This window comes from Sinocyclocheilus rhinocerous, unplaced genomic scaffold (genome assembly GCF_001515625.1).
Source record: "Sinocyclocheilus rhinocerous isolate Xijiao unplaced genomic scaffold, SAMN03320098_v1.1 scaffold1427, whole genome shotgun sequence".
In the NCBI taxonomy this organism is placed as follows: Eukaryota; Metazoa; Chordata; class Actinopteri; order Cypriniformes; family Cyprinidae; genus Sinocyclocheilus; species Sinocyclocheilus rhinocerous.
Window position 1 is genome coordinate 186,520 of NW_015632469.1, and position 25,556 is coordinate 212,075.

At 40.5% G+C, this 25,556-nt stretch overlaps 3 protein-coding genes across 5 annotated transcripts in view; 2 read left to right on the plus strand and 1 right to left on the minus strand.

The window, feature by feature from the left end:
* Positions 1-888: 888 nt before the first annotated feature.
* On the plus strand, positions 889-6,566 carry LOC107742427 (NHS-like protein 2). 2 transcript variants are annotated; one of them, XM_016555377.1, is made up of 4 exons: positions 889-938; positions 2,965-4,888; positions 4,981-5,119; positions 5,941-6,566. In XM_016555377.1, the coding sequence occupies exons 2-4, from the start codon at positions 3,046-3,048 to the stop codon at positions 6,206-6,208; spliced, it is 2,250 nt and encodes a 749-aa protein (XP_016410863.1). In that variant the 5' UTR covers positions 889-938; positions 2,965-3,045; the 3' UTR covers positions 6,209-6,566. The 2 variants fall into 2 exon arrangements, with proteins under 2 accessions (XP_016410863.1, XP_016410864.1); XM_016555378.1 differs by having other exon boundaries at positions 4,965-5,119; positions 5,941-6,016.
* A 7,527-nt stretch (positions 6,567-14,093) lies between these two features.
* Positions 14,094-20,817, plus strand: irs4a (insulin receptor substrate 4a). Of its 2 annotated transcripts, none has more exons than XM_016555380.1 (2): positions 14,094-17,539; positions 19,355-20,817. In XM_016555380.1, exons 1-2 carry the CDS (start codon positions 14,374-14,376, stop codon positions 19,357-19,359), a joined length of 3,171 nt encoding a protein of 1,056 aa, XP_016410866.1. In that variant the 5' UTR covers positions 14,094-14,373; the 3' UTR covers positions 19,360-20,817. The 2 variants fall into 2 exon arrangements, with proteins under 2 accessions (XP_016410866.1, XP_016410865.1); XM_016555379.1 differs by lacking the exon at positions 19,355-20,817 and adding an exon at positions 17,780-18,034.
* A 2,008-nt stretch (positions 20,818-22,825) lies between these two features.
* Positions 22,826-25,556, minus strand: part of LOC107742446 (cysteine protease ATG4A-like) — an 11,528-nt gene continuing 8,797 nt past the window's right edge. Inside the window, exons 9-11 of the mRNA XM_016555412.1 lie at positions 24,081-24,137; positions 23,886-23,997; positions 22,826-23,563 (exon numbers count right to left, since the gene is read on the minus strand). Coding sequence (XP_016410898.1) covers positions 23,499-23,563; positions 23,886-23,997; positions 24,081-24,137 — 234 coding nt within the window. The 3' untranslated portion in view covers positions 22,826-23,498. The remainder of the gene's footprint in view (positions 23,564-23,885; positions 23,998-24,080; positions 24,138-25,556) is intronic.

The window sequence follows — 25,556 nt, forward strand, 5'->3', positions numbered from 1 at the left end:
CGTTACCATCTATGATTATACATCACCCCGTTTGACCCTCCGTACTAATAGTAAAACATCCTCAAGCACTCCTGGTCAGAGCTCACTCATGCTGTTAAGTGCAAGGCTGCGCTGAGTATTACCACATGAAGTTTTACGATCAAACGGGCTTGTTATGCAACTGAGTTGTGTAATACTGAATGATTATATATTTCACACCTCTTCAAACATGTACTCACACCACCTCTGTTGTTGAAATGTGGAAAATGCAGAACAATGGTAAATGCCTGTTTCGCAGTGTTCCTGAAAATGGGTGGATCTGACTTCAAATCTCACTCGCTCAGTTGTGAGAACTACACCTGCAGTGATATGCATGAGAAGCATCACTGTGACTGCGATCTTTTTGAGTTGTTTTCATACCATACTGCAATGCTGCACAAAGTGAGGACAATCTGTTTTATCGAAACAATTGCTGCATTGGTCCTATTCATTTGCTTAGACTAAATGTTACATAACATTATTCCTAATATCAACTATGAGATCACTGTTTCTACGTTGATGCACCCTATGTGATAATCAGAGTAACTGCCAATCCATACAGGTGTAGTATGATCGATAATATAATATAGGTTACAGTGGATTTTATTGAAATTTCATTTTAGATGAGAATCTGCTGCCATCGTGGATTCTGACTTATGGCTGGGTATGTAGCTGTTTTTAACAAGCAGCACAGTGAATTTTCCAGTGTCTCTGAGGATTTGGTGTTTATATAATGTCTCTCTCTCTCTCTCTCTCTCTCTCTCCTCAGCATTCAACGAACTTGAACTCGGAGAGGAAGCAAGCAGCCCACTTCCTATCGTCATGGTAACAGCATGTGAATGCGTTGAGCCAGAGCAGAGACAGCGTTAGAGTGGGAACAGCATCACACGGCACGGCTCGGTCTCCAGAGCGAATGAAAGGTAAGACGAAGGGGGCGATTTTGAGGATGATTGGCTTTGACCATCCTCAGAGAGCTGGGAAATGTGCATTACTGCATTTAAAGGTTTGTTGATACCATGCCTTTGTCTGTGACGTTTGTCCTCTGCAGCAATATTGTGTATTTTGGCAAAGTGACCTCTGACTTTGGTCATGTTTCTTAAATGGGTTCATTTAGCCTTGTATTTTGCCTAGTTATTTCAACCTGTCATGGGTGTCATGCACATCAGTATGGTTACAAAACATACATATAGCAGCAACGTCACAGTGCACACGCAGGAGCGTGTGAGGAGCAAGATGTGTGCTTTTTTTCAGTGTTTTGTTGATCTGAATTCCTGAAGATTTGAAGATTCCTTTGGTATCAGCGCTCGTGACAACTTTCATGTCGACCACTGGTCAGTGATGCCACTGATTATAAACACAGAGCGACAGGTTGTCGAGGTTTGAGCAATAGAAAAGCAGGTGTAAACATTTGGTATCATTTTCAGAGCGAGCATCAGGTTGATGGCGTCCTTCTCAGCAAGAAGCTTGGGACACTCTACAGGTCTCGTTTAATTGCAAAACCATCAAATGTAGGGTGGAATAGCTTCAATTTTAGATTCAGTCTTTGTATTTTCTATTCCTTCCTTTCTATTTCTTCTCTTAGACATACTGCATCTGCAACATTTTAAAGATGTCCTTGCATTTTTAAATATAGTTATTAATGGCCTGACTCTGTTTTAAGTGAATACAATGAATGCATTCACATAGATGGTGGTGCGTTTGGCTGTCTGAGACACTTTAAGGATTTTTAAATAGATAAATGGACTTCAGTTTTGAATAATCTTGTCATTTTCTTTTGAAAGGTATGAGAAGAGTGCGAATATTCTGTGCGATCATTCTGGTTTTGTTATTTTTCCAGCAAAGAGGTGTAATGTGACATCATCACTTAATTAATATTATATTAATAATGAGTATATTATTTTTGCCCAAGGCCTCTTAGGCTGCACGAGATTGAGGGGGAGATGGAAATGACAAAATCACAACTTTAAATGCCCATTTTTATTTCCAAGACTGGCAAACCATAGATTTTCTTTTCTTTTATTTACAACAGAAAGAATAATCCTCAAGGCCAGCCTGGGTAAGACTTTAGTAAAGGGACCAATTCTCACTATTAACTAGTTGCTTATTAGCATGCCTATTATTAACATATTGGTTGTTTATAAGCACATATTCTGCATGACCATATTCTACATCCCTAATCCTACCCCATACCTAAACTTAACAACTACTTTTACCTAGTTAATGGTTTGTTAATAGCGATAATTGTGTGACCCCAGCCTGTTTTGGCCTTGTAACTCTCATCTGAGCATTAATTGTCCCTACTCTTCAATAAAATAACATGATGGCTCCCTGCAGTATGTATTATACAGAACAGTTAGCTGATGTACTAGCATGCCTATTATTAACATATTGGTTGTTTATAAGCACATATTCTGCATGACCATATTCTACATCCCTAATCCTACCCCATACCTAAACTTAACAACTACTTTTACCTAGTTAATGGTTTGTTAATAGCGATAATTGTGTGACCCCAGCCTGTTTTGGCCTTGTAACTCTCATCTGAGCATTAATTGTCCCTACTCTTCAATAAAATAACATGATGGCTCCCTGCAGTATGTATTATACAGAACAGTTAGCTGATGTACTACCTTTGGTATACAGTAACTTCATCAAAGCAATCATGCATCTCATTGTCCATCGCCAATCGCAATAAACGCATGTGGAAATACAGCTGAGATTTCTCTTGAGTCTGCTTTCTGTCTTTATATGGATTAACAGGTAACTGTTGCCATGGCAAACACCCACTCATGTGCCAAACAAAGACCAAGATTCCACACTTTTTAGTCCACTCTGTTTAAAACATTTGGACAGTGATGCCACCCATGAGTGGAAAAGAGATTCAGTATTTGCTTTTATTGTATAGCATCACAGCCCTGCAATGAATTATTCTTTCTGTCGCCCCAGGTTGTGTATTTTCAAGCTTGAAGGAGCTAATGGAATATCTCTGCAACAGATTCATGGGAAAGTGCTGAATTAAAATCGAAGATGGAAAACACAACCTTGGTTTGTTCTGCCCAAGGCGGCTGGTGCGGCCCAAACGTTTCCACCTTTTCATCCGAGTGGGATGATAGTGTGAACTCCTTCCTGATGGCACCTGACGTGATCAAACCCCCTCCACAGTTCCAGGATCCAGAGGAGCCGAGCCAGGCATCACCCACTAACTCCGCTACCGTGATAAGACAAGATAAAGATTGCGTGACGAAAGAGCGTAAGAGTCGACCAACCAGTAACATAGAGCTCCACAGACGCTCCTTGTCACTTTCCACCACTGTCAACTCCAACCCTGCTGTGGCCCGGCGCCGGTGCGAAAGCTATGCACTTTCATATCCCAGCAGCAGCTCAGAGGACAGCGGCAGCGACAGCACCGCCACCAGGAGGGGAGATCGACTCCCGGATGCCGTGCCTCGATCTAGATCTCGGAGCATTGTCCTAAAGAAGGCCAAAAGGAAACCGGCTCCACCTGTGCGAACAGTGTCACTGCAAAGGCTCGCGGCGGAGAATTATTCAGAACACAAATTACAGGGGCTTCCTCTGAAAAAAGACGCCCAAAACATCATGATATTGCCAGATCTCATTCCAACCTCAAAGCAAGAAGTTGGTAAGAGCAAGAAACCAACAGCTGAAGCACCTGGCAAGGCACTGAAGACGTCTGTCTCTAGTCACCGAGCACTAAATGAGCTTCGATCCAGCGAACCATGCAAGTCGGGCTTGGGCCCGTCTGTGGCAACTACAATAAACGAAGGTACCCCTGGTAATTATGAAATAAACACATCCCCGTCTTCTTCCCATTCCTCGCCCTCCCAGCCTTCCATCTCTTCTCCTTCCAAACGCTTCGGGTCGAACTCTCCATCGAGTGGCTATGCAAGCCAATGCGAAACACCCACTCAATCAGTCCTGTCCTCAGGACCTTCTCAGCTGGGCGGCAGAATGCGCCATAAGCCTTCCAGTGTTATTCCTGGCCAAAGGGCGAGAAACCGCAACGCAAGGCTATCTCTTCAGCTTCCTGAACTTCAGCAGCACACTCCTGATCCAGAGCCTTCCGTGGTTCAGCCAAAAGCAAACCGCCGCTACTCGGACAGCACCGAAGCCACCAGACCCAAGCAAAGGATGAGTAACAGTTTGTTGATCATGCCAGTGGTTACTCAGGAGGATCTGAACAACGTGCGTTTACGCTCGGTTAGCAGCTCTGATCTTGAGAATGCGCAGGAGACTACAGCGGACGTTATCGAGGAGGAGATCTCTTTAAGCCCTACAAACCACCAAAAAGCCAAACCTCCAGTGGCTCCCAAGCCCCAGAGAAATAAGTGGCCACCCAATGCCATGGTTCAGCCACGTTTTGGAACAGCTTCTGATCCAGAACCGGCAACAGTCAAACCCAGTCAGAGACCGGAAGATATTTACGCAATGATTAACAAAGTAAAACCCACACCCACAGTGACTGTACCATCTCAAAGTACTGACCAAGCACATCATCTGAAGCAGCAGAAGGACTGCTACTTTTGGGAAGGACATTCTCCACAGCCAATGAGAGAGTCCCATCAGCCACAGAATCCAAATGTGCTTCCCTTCAGCACAACCACCTGCTCTAACCAATATGAACTTCATAAGAAGCGAAGAGCTCCACCACCGCCTCTGACGAAGACACCAGCTGTGGACAATTCACTTTATTATAACTCAGCTGCTCAGAAAAGCCCAGACGATTCCTTGTCTCCAAGTAAACTCAAGTCTCCGAAGTCTCCGATCTCTGCAAGTCAGTATCATGTTACCCTATATGGCGTCATTCCATCTTACCCTATGGTCATTGAGCAACAGCACTCAAATGCACCAGGTAAGAGAACTGTAATAGACTGAATTTTGTCTTTCAGTTTGTGAAACTGCTATATACCAATGCTCATCATATCCAGTTCTTAACGTCAACAGATCAGCCAACTTACGATGTAGAGAAGAGGGACCGAATGCGCGACCTTGGACCTCTACAACTGGTAGGAGAGGAAGACGATGTGTTTCTTTACAAGTCCAAATCTCAAACAACGGAGGACCTGTTCACCATAATTCACAGGTTAATTAGCACTGCTACAAAACACACCCTAAATATAAAGGTGCTTAAAAGGTTCTTCACAGCGATGCCATAGAAGAACCATTTTTGGTTCCACAAAGAACCATTCAGTCAAAGGTTCTTTAAAGAACCATCTCTTTCTTACCTTATTCTAATCTGAAGAAGCTTCTTTCGCCACAAAGAACCTTTTGTGAAACAGAAAGGTTCTTCAGATGTTAAAGGTTCTTCATGGAATATTTAGAAAAAAGGTTCTTCTATGGCATCGTGAAGCACCTTTATTTTTAAGAGCGTAATTTAGTGGCCTTTTAATAGATCAGCCAACTTACGATGTAGAGAAGAGGGACCGAATACGCGACCTTGGACCTCTACAACTGGTAGGAGAGGAAGACGATGTGTTTCTTTACAAGTCCAAATCTCAAACAACGGAGGACCTGTTCACCATAATTCACAGGTTAATTAGCACTGCTACAAAATACACCCTTAAATATAAAGGTGCTTAAAATGTTCTTCACAGTGATGCCATAGAAGAACCATTTTTGGTTCCACAAAGAACCATTCGGTCAAAGGTTCTTTAAAGAACCATCTCTTTCTTACCTTATTCTAATCTGAAGAAGCTTCTTTCGCCACAAAGAACCTTTTGTGAAACAGAAAGGTTCTTCAGATGTTAAAGGTTCTTTATGGAACCATTTAGACAAAAAGGTGCTTCTATGGCATCGTGAAGCACCTTTATTTTTAAGAGTGTACTGTTGTTTCCAGTACAGCTCCAGTCTTGTTTTGGAGTTGGCTTCTAAATTCTCTACTCATATCGTTTTCCCATTTTGCAGGTCTAAAAGAAAGCTCCTGGGTCGTAAAGACTCCTTTGAAAACAAGCAGGGTGACCCAGGCACTCAGACACTCGGCAGTGGAGCGTCCAAAACCAGTTCTCAAAATGACAACTTCATGGCTTTTCTGAGAAGGACAAGAAGTGCCAAGGCTAATTGCGGTGAACGAATCTCAGCCACAGAGCTCCTCAGAAGCTCCAAGCCCACGGCTACCATCGCAGCAAACATGACCCACTGCAAAAATAGCTATGTACAGTCACATGGTCCATAAAGCACATTTTTTCCCAGTCATGTTTTATATCTAAATTAGTTTGTGACAAATGCCATGTTAAAGTTTCTGAAATAATATATTAAAAGAATCAAGAAATCGGCTTGTAAATATTTGCTTTTGTTTTGAATAAGATCTAAAGTAGAACATTAAGAAGTTAAAACGTACGTGTATTTTCCTGAAACACGTATGTTGTTGTGAATGATAACAGAATGATTCACATTTGTAAATTCAAATATAGCTTTATGTGTTAATGTAAATATAAATGTTTTAAGAGTTGAGACGCTATCCTGAGAAAATGTTACAGTTCTAGTCACTATGTTACTGAATATTAGAACATAAATAAGTTGTTGTGTTTGGACTCCCTGCCTTCCATAAGGAAGACTATTGACTGTTTTAAAGATGTTCTGCTGTAGATTTGCACATGTTCAGTATATTAAATTGCTTTTCAGAAGTAACTCTCGAATATTTTTGTGTTTCTCAGAACATTCTACGGTATATTCACCCTTTGCATGCATTTCAGTTGTTTCATGTTTACAGAAATGCATATTTAGTATTGCATAGTTTAAGCTGTGATCTCAAACAGGAAGTGTATCTATCATGTATCTCGTCATATTAAAGTACCATTAAATATGTGGGATGTGTGAGGAAGAGCTGCCAGACATAACAAGGAATAATTCCTTACGAATTAATATAATCTTCAGGTTGCATTGCTGATTCACACACCCAATTACAGTGCGGAAAAAACAAAACAAAACAGGAAAAACACCCAGAATACCTGAGCAACTGCTTTTTATATTTAAAATATACCAAAAATATTGCACATCACGTTTGTGTCTCTTTCTTGCAAACTGTTATGAAAATACCAATATTAAAAAAGTTAAACTAATGTCAATAGTCAAATTACCACCACCTTCTCACACAGGTGTCTCCTCTTTTTGCCATTATTTACACGTCCATCATATTTATGGCAAACGCTCTGCAGAATGTTTGAGACTCTGCAGCCCGGCTAGCAACACTGGAAATATGATATTCCAAGGATTCGGTCAGAGGATCCGCACTAATGATTCTGGAGCTACCTTGATAGCTTTTATTGTTCTGGATGCAGACAGTCACTCCTGGGATCTGTATCCTACTTATACTGTGGATTTACAGACTAACATGGTCTGATTCTTAGGCAGGCCAATCCATTTTCTTAGGGAACGCAGCCTAAAGCTGGCTCTGACTGCCGATTTACATCAGGTGGAGCTCTCTCTCTCTCTCTCTCTCTCTCTATCTTTGTATATATATATATATATATATATATATATGTGTGTGTGTGTCTATCTGTCTGTCTATCTCTCTATCTCTCTGTCTATGTCCTGGGTCGTGTTTCTGTCTTCTGTGCTCTTTTGTATTTTTTTTCAGGGTGGATCCTCTGTTATTGCTTCAAGTTTCCATGTCAGCAGTCCTGGTAACATTTCTCATGACGTTTTGGTTATTTAATATGAATTTCACAAATTATACTTTTGTCATTGCATGTAGCACACAAGCTATAATTCCCATATTACAACACATACATCAACCAGCATTTTAAAAAATATCAGCTTGATGTTATTGACGGTGCTGTCAGTAGTGTTTGTTTATATTGCACTTTCTGATATGGCAATTATCTTGGGCTTTTACTGACACCTAGCGGTAAGAATGCAGCATGATACAATTGCTTTTGGAAAATCTCAACTCTATTGCATGTCTGTAGTAACTCATTAACTCATGCTTCAATACCTAGTTATAGAATATGTGCCTGTCTTCCAACAATTAAAATGAAATAAAATATCCTGACAGACAGTGCTGGAATGAGCAGCCAGATAAACGACCCGCCTTTGATGAAATATTTGAACAGGTGGACATTCATTTTATTACTATTTTGCCCGGTTTCACATATAAGGCTTAAAGGAACACTCCACTATTTTTGAAAATAGGCTCATTTTCCAACTCCCCTAGAGTTAAACAGTTGAGTTTTACCGTTTTCGAATCCATTCAGCCGATCTCCGGGTCTGGCGGTAGCACTTTTAGCTGTAGCTTAGCATAGATCATTGAATCTGATTAGACCGTTAGCATCTCGCTCAAAAATGACCAAAGAGTTTCAATATTTTTCCTATTTAAAACTTGACTCTTCTGTAGTTACATCGTGTACTAAGACCGACAGAAAATGAAAAGTTGCGATTTTCTAGGCCGATATGGCTAGGAACTATACTCTCATTCCGGCGTAATAATCAAGGAACTTTGCTGCCGTACCATGGGTGCGTATATTTAATATTTTCCGTCGGTCTTAGTACACGATGTAACTACACAAGAGTCAAGTTTTAAATAGGAAAAATATAGAAACTCTTTGGTCATTTTTGAGTGAGATGCTAACGGTCTAATCAGATTCAATGATCTATGCTAAGCTACAGCTAAAAGTGCTACCGCCAGACCCGGAGATCGGCTGAATGGATTCGAAAACGGTAAAACTCAACTGTTTAACTCTAGGGGAGTTGGAAAATTTGCCTATTTTCAAAAATAGTGGAGTGTTCTTTTAAGCTTAGTCCTAGACTAAAATGCATGTTTGAGCTGTCTTAACTGAACGCAACTTGCACTGGCATATCTTAAAATATGTCAGTGCCATTGACTTGTATCAAGAATCACACCATTAATGTTTTCTTCTAAGGCACATTTAAAAAAAAAAAAACTTAAGTTTAAATAATGTATTTAGTCCTGGCTTAATCTAAACCCTGTCTGTGAAACCAGGCCTTTTTTCAGTCATGTGTTTTAATTGGCAGTAGTTGATTTATTTTTGTTTTTGTAAACTGTTTGGAACTTATGGTAATCATTTTTGTAATACATGGAATAGCACTAATAACAGTGCAGCCATATGTTATTTATGTGTACATATGATTCATTTCTAGTCTAGTTCTAAATGTTTCAGTATTAACATTTTCTTTTATATATTTCAGATCTAAATTCTTAAATATATATTTATATATTTAAATCTAAATTCTTTAAAAAAAATCTGAATTCTTTTAAAAGGCACCTCTTATGCAAAATTCACTTTTACATGTTGATTGAACATTAATGTGTTGGCAGTGTGTGTACACAACAACCCTATAATGATAAAAATCCACCCACTACTTTTTTTTTAATCCCCATTAATCATAAGCAGTGTCTCAGAGCAAGCCGATCACAGAATCCGTAAAATATGACGTCACATTTTACAAGCCCCACCCACAACTATTGACGGACACTGCCATATTAGCAGAGACCCTGCCCTGAGCCGCACACTATCCGCCATGTTTGTCTTCACGCTAGAGCGTTTAAAAGCAGCATTCAAGTAAGAAATATCTTCTTATTGAAGCTATAGACGTTATTCAGTCCAGAGCAGTGAGTGATTTTCTGCTTTTATTTAATTTTTTGGGTCATATTAACAGCGTAGACAGCAGTATAGGTACTGTATATTACGCTGCTGTCACTTAATACACAGATCTAATATAAACATGTGATTTCTTTCCCAGCTGTTTAACTTCACAGACATAACCGACTGTGTTTCTGTAACTTGGTGTTTTTAACTTAAACACACTTTCTGTGTGTGCGCTCAGAAAACCGTATATCAGAAATGTAAAATGGCTTGTTTTATGTTTTTTAGCAGAGTATCTGAGATAAGAGCTGTAAAGGCACAGCTCTATTCTGGAAAAGGGGGCGGGGAGCAGCAGCTCATTTGCATTTAAAGAGACATGCACAAAAACAGCCTGTTTCTGCTTCCACTCAAAATAGGCATTTTCAAAATGATATAATAAATGATCTGTGGGGTATTTTGAGCTGAAACTTCACAGACACATTTTGGAGACTTATATTACATCTTGTAAAAAGGGGCATAATATAGTACACTCTAAAAAATGCTGGGTTGTTTCAACCCAACTTTGGGTCAAATATGGACTAACCCAGCTGTTGGGTTAAATTTTTAAATTAAAATTTTAACCCAAAAGTTGGGTTAGTTTGGGTAACTTGTGTCTTTTGAAAAATGGGTTTCACTATTGGACATTTTTTATTCCATACATGTTTAAACTATCCATTTAAAAGAGTTTGGACATTCATATTTGTCACTGACCAGATGCAAAGATTTTAGTGAAATGCTTGTGGATGCCCAAATTCTCCTGCTGTGAAATACTAATAACTAATTTACACAACTTCACATGTTGCAGCTCCAACTAAAATTTTAGTTTTGAGGTAGTTTTTAGCTTTGAGGGCCAAGAGCCTCAGACGTTCAGGGCTGATGTTGCTGGTCCCCCTTGCTGTGTTATGTGCCCAAAGACTTCAAGATGCTCTGAAGAAAGCAGTGAGGAAGCTCTCAAGCGTGCGACATGTGGCCCAGCTGCTCCTAATGGAATGCAATGAAGAAAATGTCATGATCCGTCATCACTGTGAATGCTGATGGCCATCTCCAGTGTCATGAGTCAGAACTGAAACATCCCAGATGATCACTAAAGATCACTGACGATTCTGAGTGTGTCTTTTTACCTAAAGAAATGCCAGCTGCTTGGCATGCTGGACACAGTGTTACACTCTTAAAGGGGGCATAACACACACAGTTTCACCCAATCTCATGTTAATCTTGAGTACCTATAGAGTAGTGCCGGATGAAGCGCGTTGATGGGCGAGATCTCGCTCTTGCTCTGGTCAATGCCTGCGCGGGCGCGTTCTTCCGGAGAAATGCCCATATAAGGAGTTCCACCCTCGTTTACGTCATGAAGAGCCACGGTCGAAAAAAACTCTCCGAAACTTGTACGAACCCGGAAGTAAGATTTTTGGCACAGAAATACTCTGTCATACGTCCAATTTTTTTTTTTGAAACTTTGTCCATGCTTAGCATGAGAATCTAACTCTTTAACCGTGTAAACAACTCTGAATGCATGAAACAGCATTGTACCACCCCTTTAAAAATAAAAGCTTCTTTATTGGCATTGATAGTTCCATGAAGACATCAATGGAAGCTTTTCACTGGAAAAAAAGTTCTTTATAGTGCAAAATTGTTCTTCAGATTATGTTCTGTAAAATGTTCTCAATACTAAGAATCTTTTGAGTCTTTTAAAGAACCATTCACTGAAAGGTTCTTTGGGGAACCAAAAATGGTTATATAGCATCGCTATGAAAACTTCCTTTGGCACTCTTATTTTTATGAGTGTGTTAGTGCTGGATGAGGAGAAAATAGAATTCTGCAAGGCAAGGTCTATTTGGAGGTTCAAATAAGGAGACATGACAGAGTAAAAATGGAAAATACATTTGCAGTTGCAAGATATAAAAAGTTCAAAATTTGAGCAGAACACAGCTGAGTGTGTAATTCTTTTAGAAGAGTTCAACATCAAAGTTGCACTGAAGTGTTCAAAAGGCGCCGATTGTGCTGAGAAAGGGGCCAAGAATAGAAAACCTTTTTTTTTTCCGCACTCTTAGTAATGTAGACAATGGCCCCATGTTCCTTGTAAACAATCCATACCTTTAAAAAAAAAAATTATATTACAGTTTTTTTTCTTCCAGTGGTTCCAGTTAAAAAATGACTAGACATTTTAGTAAGAGGATCACTGGTTGTATTTGACTGATGAACTCGTACCTTTTAGTACATGCTCGATGTAGATGTTGCATTTAGTTGCATTGCATTTTCAGTACTTATGCGGTGCGAAACCCAAGTGTGAATGTCTAAACAGCATTGATGTTGACCGTTTATATATTTAAAGGCCTGATATTTGTACAAATATTCAAATATTATATCCTGCAAACTCAAGGACTTCATATATCCTTTCAGTCCACATGTTTTACTGCATTACACTGATACCTGAATTGTTCATTGTAGTGAAATATTAACATTTGAAGGATCTCAGTATCGCAACCTACAACCAACCTTGTTTTTGCTTTTATATTACAACATACAGTATGTTGAATTTGTGCAGCATTGATAACAATGCAAAAACGATTATTCAATAAAGCCTGCTCATTTTTACCATTAATTCATCTTCTGCGCCTTCTCCTGATTCTTGGGCTGAAAGAAGAATTAACAAAGTGTTTTGATATGTTATCAAACCAACAATCTGATGAAGAGAGTGTGTCAGCACAGCAGGATCTAACATTCAACGAATTCAGATACAACATGTATTATTATTTATTACTAGGACAAAAAAAAAGCATCTGTTGAAAAGTGCATGGAGAGATACTGATAATCATTTGAAATCATATTGTCAGACATGGTACAGAAACATCAACTAAACAAAGGGCAGAAAGGACTTTCCCCATCCTCACAAAGATGAAACAGGAGCTTCATTTTGTGAGAGATGGATAATAAACACTTTCTTTAAGCATAAAACAGTGTAAAATAATGCTGCGATTATAGATAAAGTTGCCCACTTTTTTGTTAAACTTGTCATTTATTTTGTTCTTGTCCATATTACCTTTGTTAACTTTAAGGTCCAGCTGTAATATTTTCATTGAATTCAGTTCATATAATATGTTATTTGGAATGTATATCAATAAACATGATTTGAGTTCATGCACTCCATGCAAATGTTTGTTCGGGTAAAGTGGGTCATCTGATTTATGAAAAATGATCCTGTATCTTAATTAGAAATGATTAAAAAAACATTCATTTATTTGTTTGTTTATTTATGTTTATTAACACATATTATCAAACAAACATATTCAGCAACATAAGTAACAAACCCAAAAACAGAGCCTATAGCCAAGGCTATGAGTAAAGTTCACAAGTTTACTCAATACATTTGTAAAATTAAAAACATCTGATAGAACATGTTGTGCTGACATTAAATTTGATGAAAGTGAAGAGAATTTTGATGAAAATGAACTCTATTTAAAATGTGACTGTAACACATGCAACAACAAAAGAGGAACTTTTAAAATGTAATATTGTAACCAATTTTTCTGTCTGTTTTCTCTAAACACTTTAAATGGACTTTAACTGTGACCATACGCTTTATACTCTGATCTATATTGTGCTCCTCTCATCCTTTTTTTCATTCCAGATTCACTTCATGTTCTCTGTCCTTTCTTCCATCTCTAACTTGAATCTCCTGACTGCACACACATTTCTATTTTCTAAAAAGTCAATTATAGCCTACATGTCAGTTATAAAATAATCAGAGAATGTCTGATTATGTAATGAATGTGAGTACAATTAGTGACGGTTCAAGGTGCACCACTTTACCTGAACAACACTGGCTGTTATGCTGTGATGTGTAAAACCATGTTTTTATGTTTTATATTTATGTTTTTGTTCAACACGAACATTTTCTGGCCACTACACGGTTTCTGTGCTTCTCTGCTACTTTGTTGGAATGACTTTGCTATTAGATTATTCTAAAATGATCTGAATTGTAATAATATAATTTATAAAGAATGAGTAGGAGTGTCCAAATTTTGACTGATAGATAATCGCGAGGCACCACGTCCCTGTCTGTCATTAAAATCCATTTCAATATTAAAAAGATGTAACACTATATGAAGAGTTAATTTGCAAAAATCATGTTTTGTTTTATTGTGCATTCCAATTAATCTCAATCAAACTGCAGTTGAAACAAAACTGCAGTTGAATAAAAACACGATAACATAATAAAAAACATGATATTTGAACATTTTAAAAAACGGAGTCATCTGTTTTTGCAAATAAACTCTTCATATATTTTTGTAAAATCCTTATTTTCGTTACAAAGATGTTTATTATTCCAGAACCAGAGTCTGCACACAGAGGCAGACGGCAGACGCGGTTGCTGGATTGACTCTGATTGGCTTAGAGAACTGTCCATCACAGCTTTTTTTCGCGAGCGGACCAATCAGAGGCGTCTGCTGACCCCGTTCACCCCGCGCAGTGCGCTGACGTGCTCGTCACGTGATGTTTTCGCTGGGCTGTAGTGATGTGTAGCCACCATGAGTGAAGCGGGCAAATAAGGATTTATAATGGCAGCGAGCGATGATGGAGGCTCTGCGAAGATGCAACGTTTCGTCGCGCTGAATAATCACCAGGGGGATACGTCGGAAAGCAGCACGGATCACTCGAACGCGTAATTGTATCTGAGCTACGAACCCGCAGCCAACAAAATGGGCCGTGCATCAGTGTAAAGCGGAGGTAAAGTGACCTTTCATCGCATTGTCCCATGGAAGATCGGCCGCGTTTACCGAATCACGGCGTCATGTTGACACTTGAGGCACAACCGCGGCGCGCTGTCACAAAAACGCCCGCGACCAACGGCCACATCTCTTGTGCTGCTGGGGAGCCTCCATCCTCCTCCTCCTCCACCTCAATCAATAACAGCGGCTCCCGTTTGCCCATGCACTTAACGGCCTCCTCTCATTCTCAGCCTCAGAGGAGGTACCATCCGCCTTACCACTTTAAAGTGCATCATCTGTTCCCGGATGAGAACCCTCAGGATGCTGTATTGAGGAAGAACTTGCCACCGCTCCAGTATAAAGTGCACGACTCTGCCTTCTGCCGCGTACTCGGCGCCGACACCACTGCTGCTGCCCTGGCCGCCGCCGCCGTCTGCTCCGGCGGTGTGGACAGGGACATATGGAAATGTGGCTATCTCAGAAAACAGAAGCACGGCCACAAGAGGTTCTTCGTCTTGAGGGGCCCCAGCAACCTCGGGCCCAGTCGGCTGGAGTATTACGACAGCGAGAAGAAATTTCGAAACGCCCTCAAAGCTGCTGCCTCCGGTGTTGCTTGCCCTGCCAAGAGGGTGATTTATCTGTCCCAATGTTTTACGGTGAACAAGAGGGCTGATGCTAAGAACAAATACCTCATTGCCCTTTACACTAAAGACGAGTATTTCGCCGTGGTGGCGGAGAGCGAGCAGGAGCAAGAAGAGTGGTACTTGGCCCTCACCGAACTTATGGCGGAAGGGAAAAAGGGGCAGCTGGACAACGACGAACTCGACGACGGTTACGGGACGATTTCGCCGGGGACTATTTTTAAGGAGGTGTGGCAGGTCAACGTCAAACCTAAAGGCTTGGGTCAGACCAGGAATCTAATGGGCGTGTACCGTCTGTGCCTTTCTGCCAAGACCATTCACCTGGTAAAGCTAAACTCGGAGACGCCTGCCGTCAACCTGCCGCTAATGAGCATTCGCCGCTGCGGCCACTCCGAGAGCTTCTTCTTCATCGAGGTGGGCCGCTCTTCTTCCATTGGCCCCGGCGAAATCTGGGTGCAAGTCGAGGACTCGGTGGTGGCGCAGAACATGCACGAGACCATTCTCGACACCATGAAGGCTTTCAAGGCCTTTCCTGACTTCAGGCCGCGGAGCAAAAGCCAGTCCTCCGGCTCGAACCCCATGCCGTTCATCACTACTCGCCGACATCTCGGCAACCTTCCCCCGAGCCAAACCGGGCTGCTGCGCCCCTCCAGGACAGATTCGGTGACGGGCACGCCGCCTACAGGGAAAAACAGAGGGCGAGGCCAGCGCTACCGGACCTCCAGCGAGGGAGAAGGCACTCAGGACCGCCCCCTCAGCTCTGGAACAGGCAGCCTGGTGCATCTAAACACCCCCGTTCTCAGCGTAGGCCGAGAGGAAAGTGGCAGCTGCTGCGCCCACGCCTCACCCGGATCTAGCCACCACACCCGGTCCGCTTCCCTCCCTGTGTCTCAATTCCTATCTGCCACCAGCCCCATCAGCGTGTCCAGCAGCAGCGGGCACGGCTCGGCCTCCGACACGCACACGCGCCCCTCGAGCTCCTCCATTTGTGGCTCCCCTAGTGATGGAGGCTTCAACTCGTCTGATGAGTTCTGCCCCAGTCCGTGTGACTTCAGGTACTTTCACGCAAGTTGCACCACGCCCGAATCCCACAGCAGCACTCCGCCCGTTCGGGAGGACTATCGGCTGACTGAGTACATGACCATGGATTGGCACAGAGATGGGGCGAGGACTTTCGAAGAGGAGAGCAGTTACATGGAGAGGACTTTCCTCAAGCTTGCACATTCATCCAAGCCGAAGCTTGGCGGCGGTGGTTTGAGTATCACGCAGCAGAAAGCTACACAAACCTCATCCTCTTTAGACGAGTCGAGCCCGGTGGAGTCAAAACGACACCAGGTTTGCTCGTGCCTGCTGAAGTCAGCCTATAAGTCTTACTCCGAATTACATCACCCAAACAAGCCTCCCTTGCTCAGCTCTGAGTGTCAAAAGAAACTGCCAAAAGATGATGGCTACATGCCCATGATCTACAGCATTGCTCCCTCTCTGAATGCAGATTACATCCCTATGCAACCTCGAGCAAACCACCCCGCCACCCTGGACATTCCCCCCTGTTCCTCGCAGCAAGCGGACCGATACGGCTACATGATGATGCTCCCGGGCGACAGCCCCTCCAGTAGGGAGCAAGCGGAGTATGACGACTACATGGACATGTCCCAACTTACCGTGGCCGAAGGCTTTTCTCAGGCCTCGCCCGAAGGTCCAAAGACCTCGTACTTCTCGCTCCCGCGCTCCTACAAAGCCCCGTCACGAGAAAAGCGCAAAAAGATGGAATACGTTCCCATGTCCACGGCCGAGCCCCCAAGCCCGCCTAGTCCCGGAGAGTACATTCACATGGACTTTGGGTCCCGTTCCTCTCACGCCGCTGCTTCTCCACCCTCCGTAAATTCTCCCTCCACTCCGCCGCCTTCTCAACCCTGCTATCGGCACTGTTGCTCCTCACCTGACCATGACTACTTGGGCCTAAACATGGACAGCCTCCTGAAGGACCGCCCTCCTCGGCACTCGCTCGTAGCGCCGTGGAACCCGCCCAACTACGCCCGTCCCTTAGGGTGCACTTACGGGCAGGCATCGACTAATTTAGAGATGTACGACGAATGCGGAGTAGGTCCGTTGAGAGCAATGCAGCACCTTTGCATCTCCGAGCGTCTGGCGTTCGGTCATACGGAGCCCAAGGTCATCAGGGCGGACCCACAGGGAAGGAGACGACACAGTTCGGAGACGTTCATCCCCTTGCCTGCTTCTTTTGCTAGCGGTTGTGGAATCAGGCCCTCAGCCAATCAGAATCTCCCCGAAGCTAGCAGATGGCAAAACTCTAGCTCCTTCGACAGCATGTGGTCACACTCGGGCGCCTCTCCCAACTCGGCAGCCCTAGCGACAAGCTCCGCTAGCGGAGGGACGCCTCAGAACACCTCATCCAGCTACCTCAACTACATCGCTCTGGACCTGAGAGAAGTGCCCAGGGTCACACGCGACACTCCCCCTCCACACCCAGCTCACAGTAACCTCCAAGAGAGCGATGCTTACGCTGGTATAGACTTCTCCGTTTCGGGAGGACGTGCCACTGCCTCAAAAGGTTGGTTGCATCTCTGTCTCCCCTTATGCTACAAATTAAGTGACGGCTAGTAGTCCTCAAAAAGCTGCATGCTGCGTCAACATTCATTACTTTGTTTGTCCTGTACAAATGCAAACAGCTGAGACAGTTTTTGAACAGAGTGCATTGTGTGATGTAAATGAACCTAAACAGTCTATTTGTTAAGATGCAGTTGTGAATTGCATCAGTTTTTTCTTTTAATCAAATGAGTCTTTTCTACAGTCCTGAGGAGAGACGATGGAGCAGAATTGTCCTGTCAACTTGACACTGGCATGTTGTTGTTATAGTGAGAAGAGAAACTATGAAAAATGTTGCTGTTGCATTCAAAGATGTTATTTTTTTCTCACTGATTTTCTGAACTGATTGAACATGATTTGAAATTTGGTTTTGCACTTTGAATAACACTGGGAAATGAGCACATCATGTGCACAGAGCTGTGCAAACACAGAGTTGTGATGTGCAAATATGATATTAAAGGAATCCACTTACCTAAAAAACCTTGCTTTCACAATTTTAACAGTCAAGTAAAACCTTTCACCAAGAAGATTTAAAATGCTGTTTTTTTTCTTTGAATGCTGATTTCTGGTCTATCACAGATGCATTCTTGCTTCCGATGTCCTACAAAAGGTTTTTTTTCGTGCTCACCTATATAGATTTCAAAAATAACTTTGCGGGTAACGTTGCACTCACATTGTCATACAAGTAAGCTTAAGTGATTTTTCTTACAGTATTTATAAAAGCTATAAAGAGACTTGCACTCACACTTATAATGAACAACAAATAGAATTCCATACCAACACTGCAAAAATGATTTTCTAGCTTAGTATTTTTGACTTGTTTTCAAGTACAAACATCTAAGCATTCTTGAATCAAGATATATTTACTTGAGATCCAAATGACTTAAGATATTAAGTCTTGTTTTCTGAAAAATGTATTAAAATTGTTAGTTTTGCTTAAAACAAGAAAAAAAAATCTGCCAATTGGGTAAGAAAATAATCATCAAAGGGAAAGCAAGATTATTTTTCTTGCCCCATTGGCATATATTTTTTTCTTGTTTTAAGCAAAAACTAAAAATTTTTAATATTCTTTTCAGAAAAGTCATTTTGCTTCTCAAGCAAATATATCTCGATTTTTAGAATGTTTAGATATCTGTTATGGAAAACAAGTCAAAAACACCAAGTAAGAAAATCATTTTTTGCAGTGAATATAAGTAAAGGTTAAAGGTTATTTTTCTCTCAAGCTCATCATTAAGAGATGAGAGGTGTATATTTGCTGCAATCAAATAACCTATAAAAACAAATAACAGCAGGTTTTTGCATTTTAAGAATTTAGGAACACTAAAAACAAATGGATCCTGTTTTCTTTATGAAGCAAAAAAGCATATTATTAATATTTTCATAAAGCGTACACGATTTTGGAGAGAGAAAAAAATCATTATCCTGATTTCTATAATGGTTATATTTTTTCTAAAATCAGCATCTGCTGTAACAAAACTCCTAATGGGTTAAAATATATACACCATAAAGTGTTTATCAGTCTGTTCTTATAAGAAGCATTTAATACTACTATAGTAAACAAAACAAAAAAACTACTGATTTGTGTGGTTTCAATATATAAATGAGCTCTGCTTCATAAAGAATTAAGCTGATTGATGTCCAAAGTGACTTTTATTGTACATTTGAGCATGCATTGGCTGGAAATCAAGCCCACGACCTCTACTGTCCGAGCTCCAGGAATGCAAACATCAACCACATTAAAGCATTTCATAACGTGCGATCTGTCTCCTCACCCTTGCAGATTGAATGAGTCAAACGCTGGTGCCCGAAGGGGAATCAGGACACGGAGAATCCACTGAACTCTGGAACGCCGAAGAGCAAGCCGCCTCCTCCTCCTCTTCCTCAGACCTCCAACAACAAAGACTGAGAAACTGCACAACCTCTTATGCTCTGTATTTCCCACAGAACTGCCTCAACAACCGGTTTCTTTTGTCCGAATGATAATATTAGTTTAGTTTTTTTCTTTATTGTCTTCGGTCTTGTTTACTAGAGCGGGATCGCTAAATTAGAACTGTGAGCTTCAGATATCTAGCACTTCTATTTTTGTGTGTACGATATGAAACGCATCGTAGCTCTTAGGTTACAGGTGTATGTTTCTCCGCGCAAAATCGGATGTAAATAGGAGAAGCTTGTATATCGAGTATCATTTAGTATCATCTGACACTCCGCCGTACTTAGTTCCGCCCTTTTTTATTTGTATAAAGTAACTGAGTATTTTTTCAGGGGTTAACAGTGAACGAACTTGTCCCACAGGCCACTTCTGTGAAGACCGCGTTGTTGTTGTTTTCGTTGTGTACAGTTATGAAATCATCTCGCTCGGTGTTTTGGGTGCATGAAAACGTCCCCTACGAGAGAGCGTCTGAGAAATGAGGCAACATCAGGCGAATTCAAAAGCACGACACGCTTCGAAACGAGTACGAGAGCACTTTTTAGCCGAGACAGTGTTTCCGAGTTAACCGGATGCTACCTCCCGTTCACGCCGTTGGGAAAACGCTCACAAAATCCTTTAGGCCTCACCTGTATTAGTGCGATATCAAGTATTGCCGACTCTGAGATGCAAAACGCCGCGGCTGTTCTGTCCCCGTTTGAAATATTCTTGTTTACATCAATTGGGAGTGTTTTTGAGCCTCGATGTAGCCACCGCTCACAAAACGACGATGTTTACTACTTCTTGTGGTTACGTATTTGCATTTCACTACTAGTCTTACGAACTGCCACAGTACCGAAGGATAACGTCGTGCTACTTTGCATTCCCCACGTGTCGTTTTTGTTAATTTATTGATTATTTATTAAACGTCTGTGTTTATTTATTGAATCCAGTGTAGTGGCGTTCACCGTTTGCCGGTGAGCGCATTCGTACGAATATAGTGCTTGCTGAGAGGGGGAGTTCAATGTATATACAACGTCAGACAACCTGTTTTCCCCTCATCTCTCTCGAGCCTTTTTTAACTAAGAGTTACTAGGGTCTTTTTTTTTTTTGCTTGTACCTGGAAGCTTTATATGAAGAGATTTTGGGTTGAGGTTGTGGTTGAAAGCTGTGTAGTAAGATGTGTACGCTAGTAGTCCAGATTATGTTGGGACGAAACCATACGTCGGTGACTTTTTCCCATCTTTCTTTGACTAGCTTTTGTCATGCTATTGTGTCATGATATTGCTTTGCTTTAATGTAAAATGTGAAATGAAAAAAACCAGTAGTATACCGTTTCTTGGAATCCAACTTGTGTTTGGTTTTTTTTATACTAGGGGCTCTTACTGAGGTTATATTTTGGGGATACTGATATTGTTTGGAATTGTGTCGTTTGCCTTTTACAGTGACTGAAAGGAAGAAAAAAAAGAGATGGGCAAAGTCTGTGTCAACAATTTGCTGTTCATTTGGTCAGTACTCACTTACGCTGAAAGCTTGTGATTGGGTTGAAACATGTTGATAATAATGACTGAAGCAGACCCTTATCAGCACCGTCTTCCTTTTGTAAATATTGTAATTTTTGATATCCCTTCTCTCGTCAACACGCTACACGGCACCTCGCTTGGTTTCAAGGATGAGGGTGTTTTTTTTTGTTCTTTTTATTTGGTCACTTCTGCATTTTTATATATTTTTTTTTTTCGTGTATATTTATTAGATTGGGTTTTGCTTGTAATAGAGCTATTGCAATAAAAAAGTGCCAAGGTATCCCTGACTGAGTCATGTGCTTGTGATTTCTCATGTCTAGTATGATGCAACTTTTACAGTGACTGAAAGGAAGAGCTGGACAAAAAAAAAAGAGATGGGCAAAGTCTGTCAACAATTTGCTGTTCATTTGGTCAGTACTCACTTACGCTGAAAGCTTGTGATTGGGTTGAAACATGTTGATAATAATGACTGAAGCAGACCATTATCAGCACCGTCTTCCTTTTGTAAATATTGTAATTTTTGATATCCCTTCTCTCGTCAACACGCTACACGGCACCTCGCTTGGTTTCAAGGATGAGGGTGTTTTTTTTTGTTCTTTTTATTTGGTCACTTCTGCATTTTTATATATTTTTTTTTTTCGTGTATATTTATTAGATTGGGTTTTGCTTGTAATAGAGCTATTGCAATAAAAAAGTGCCAAGGTATCCCTGACTGAGTCATGTGCTTGTGATTTCTCATGTCTAGTATGATGCAACTTTGCTGTGGACATGTTAAGACCCCAGTTTTTCCACTTCCTTGTCCTGTATCTTAGTTGTTAGCTGCTGCACTCTGCTGGCCAAAAAGAGAATATTTACAGTTAAGCAACAATTAGGAAATATATGAATATATAATCCATTAGTAAATCGAGTTTCATTTCCTAAATGTTTTTTTTTTTTAAAAACAAAAAAGAGCTAAATAACTAAAACACAAAGATGCACTACTGTTCAAATGTTTGGGTTCAGTAAGTTTTTTTTTTTAATGTTTCTTATTCTCAGCAAAGCTTTATTCATGCTTTAACATTATAAATGTTTTTTTTGTGTTTGTAAATTTAAGGCATCCATTTAAAAAAATGTACGATTTATAATACATAAAAAATCAAAACCTTACCCAAAAAGTTATGAACGGCAGTGTGTATATATATATATGTATTTCTTTAATTACTTCCCTATAGTGAAAATGAAATATACAAAAATTTATTTGAAATACATTTATTTCATGCTAAGTATACTACAAATACATTTACATATTTATGTACTTAATAAAAATACCCTGCAATTGTACTTTTAGTATACTAAACTGCTATATACTTGTCAGTCTGCTAAACTGGAACAACTAATTTTGTACTTGATGCACTTTAGTTGTGTGGAAGTAGTGCTGAAGTCCAACTAAAGATGCACTGAAGTATATTTGATTGAAGTGGAACTATTGCAGGTATACTTCAGGTACACTTTAAATATCAAAGATTATATAATCCTCACCAATAGTGATATAAAAAATTTTTTTTTTCATTTTAAGCTTAATATTAAGAAACGTGCCTTGTGCACAAGCAGTAATCCACATTTTTATATCAGTAAGTCTCGAGTGAGATGTCAGTAAATATGTTAATAGATTTGAACTATACTTAGTATGAAATAAATGCATTTGAAATATATTCCTTTTTTACTAGGGTTAGTAATTTTTTTTGTAATTTATGCAATAAATCTTTTCTTTGAATAAGTTACATATTAATATTATATAACACATTATTTTAGACATAAACAAAAGAAGAGTCCTGTTCAGATTTGTCATCTTTTATAAACATACAAAGACAGTGTGGACATGAAAGGGACAATATTCACCGATAAATGATAGGATCTCATAATTTAGTATCTTTACAGTTGATTTCTTTTTTTAAAAACGTGATAGGACCGCGCTAAACATTTTTAAATATCTTCATTTGAAGCCATATTTACAGATGTGCAGGGCTGGGTGAAATAATTAACCCACTGTAATAAGGAAAGGAAACATCACCTTTACCTGTCAGAAACATAAATATGTCATAAAGAGAGGCACTTGATTAACCAATAAAGTTGTCGTTTTTTTCCTTGAATAACACTGAATTAAAGATGTCTGCATATGATCCATCTCCTGCAGTCAGGAGGTAGTGTGTTGAGGTTGTAAAAGATATCATCCTCATCAAAGCCTTCACCTCTCCATGATACAGTACGGAAAAGTTCATGCGAACACGACGAGTTCTCAGTTTGTTTCCACAGTTAAAAACACAAGTCTCTTACACGGCCTCTGAACGAGGCTAAACGTCACACAAAGTTGATACGGGATCCTTGGCTTCTTATGTTCCTCACTGATAGGCTTTTCTGCTCTGCTGCTGTTTTTTGCGTGCAGGAAGCGTGTGCTCGGTGTTGATCTGAGGCACTTGTGCAGTGTGGAGCAGAGCAAGGCTTTATCCGTGGACTGATCACACATTTAGGATCTCAAACTCCTCTTCTGACTCAAAAAGCTTGTCTGGGGACTCGATGAACTCTAGAAGAATGAGCACAGGCGGTAAGAATGATATTCAGGTTATGAAACAAATGGTTATGTTGCATAGTCTTCTTTGAATCACTTGCTACAAAGCCTGTATTTGTTATATAATGCCTTAGAAAAACCCTTAGATTTCTCTTGAGACTTGTATACATTGTAACTATGGGATTGGGAACTATAATCCATTGTAACTTGGATATAATGTGTTCATTTCTTCACTTAATAAGGTATTATGCATGCATTAAGAATATCCTGCTAATGGATCACACAGGCTTCATTGAAAATTTGAGCACACAATGCTGCTGTGCTTATTCCTCAGTACCTGCTCCTGTGGTCTGCACCTCTGGTTTGGTGGGAGGAACGAACGGAGGCCAATGAGACGGGTGTTTCTCGACCAGCTCGAACATCCGCAGGTTTCTTTTCTTGAGGAGCTCCTTAAAATCAGAGCGAACTAATGAGAGCAAGTTAAAACTGTAAAGAAAGCAAGCTGGTAAATCATGTTCTTGATCGGTCTAACCTGCTGAACCAGATCACACCAGCTGTCAAAGTCCTCCTCACTCTTGCAGAAAAAACCCTAGGGACAAACATTCACGTTTACCGATCCGTGAAATCAAACCCTGAATCTAACATCTGCAGCGGAAGACGTTTGGCTCATTCTCGCATTTCGAGTCGAGAAGTGAAATGGTCTGCCTTCATGAGGCAGCTGGTCTTCATTTTCGATGGATGAACATTTTGTAACTTTTTTTTAATCATTTGTCATCCTGGAATATGGGTCTGTCTTCAGACAAAGCATCAGTTAGGGGCCGTTCACACAGAATACGTCTTTGTGTCTAAAAATGCGAGACGCAGCTCTCAGGAATGGTTTTTTTTTTTAAAGCGCAGCACAGAATGCTTTCTCCGCCTTGTTGCCATCAAATAAAACAGTTGCCATGCCGACTTTCAGCTGTAAACAAAAGCTTGCAACGCTTGCCCCGCCTCTGGGCTCTTCTGATTGGTCCACTGTTTTGGAACTGACATTGATGAGCGGCGCTGCATGTAAAAGTTGAAATTCTTTTAACTTGGCAAGGCGTCTTAAAAACAGGCACTCATGTGCGAAACGCTGCAAATACGTGAAACCATCATACACGTCCATTTAGCGCACTTACATAGAAAAACAATGGAAACGTCGTGCATTGGAATGGAAAAATGCATTCTGTGTGAACGGCCCCTTAGAGTTAAAAGAATTATTTCCAAACATACAACATGTCACAAAGATATTAATAACTGTAATAATGATTCAATCCCAAAATCTTAAGCAAATGTTCTTGCATATTTAAACCCAGATGGTGACTTTTTTATTAATTATTTTTTGTAAAATTTTTTATAAATTATCTTATTAATCACACGTTTTTCACTAATTAATCATGATTAATTGCATATTAACATAAAATATTTATTATAAAACGGATAGTTCCGGTCCTTGATTCTGATTGGTTGAGCCGCGTTCGAAGCTGTTGTAAATTACTCTACAAACATACACCTTTGTTTACTTCTGTGTGTTGCTCGGCAACCACTTTGTTGGAAGCACAACTGTTTCTGAGGAACTACATTGTTTGGTGGAAGAATACTGTTTTTATTAATATCATTACACTTTATTTGCTCTGTTTTATTCTGTGAAACCTTACTACGTACAGTATATGGAATAACCGTTTTATAAAAGCAATAAGCCCCGTGAAGCCGTGGTTTACAGTGAATTTATAACAGCTAAGCAGCATTGTTAAGTATGACGTGAAGCGGAGTCTAAAACATTCTTAGCTGTTATAAATGTACTGTAAACCACGGCTTCTCGGGGCTTATTGCTTTTATAAAACGGTTATTCCATATACGTAGTCAGATAAATGTTTCTTGAGCAGCAAATCAGCATATTAGACTGATGTCTGAAGGATCATGTGACACTGAAGCCTGGAGTAATGATGATGAAAATTCAGCTTTGCATCACAGGAATAAATTACAT

Coding starts and splice junctions, on each gene's coding strand:
- LOC107742427 (XM_016555377.1), top strand. CDS start 3,046: ATGGAAAACACAACCTTGGTTTGTTCTGCCCAAGGCGGCTGGTGCGGC. Junction 4,889..4,980: donor ACAGCACTCAAATGCACCAG/GTAAGAGAACTG, acceptor TAACGTCAACAG/ATCAGCCAACTTACGATGTA. Junction 5,120..5,940: donor CTGTTCACCATAATTCACAG/GTTAATTAGCAC, acceptor CCCATTTTGCAG/GTCTAAAAGAAAGCTCCTGG.
- irs4a (XM_016555379.1), top strand. CDS start 14,374: ATGGAAGATCGGCCGCGTTTACCGAATCACGGCGTCATGTTGACACTT. Junction 17,540..17,779: donor ACGTGCCACTGCCTCAAAAG/GTTGGTTGCATC, acceptor TCTTTTCTACAG/TCCTGAGGAGAGACGATGGA.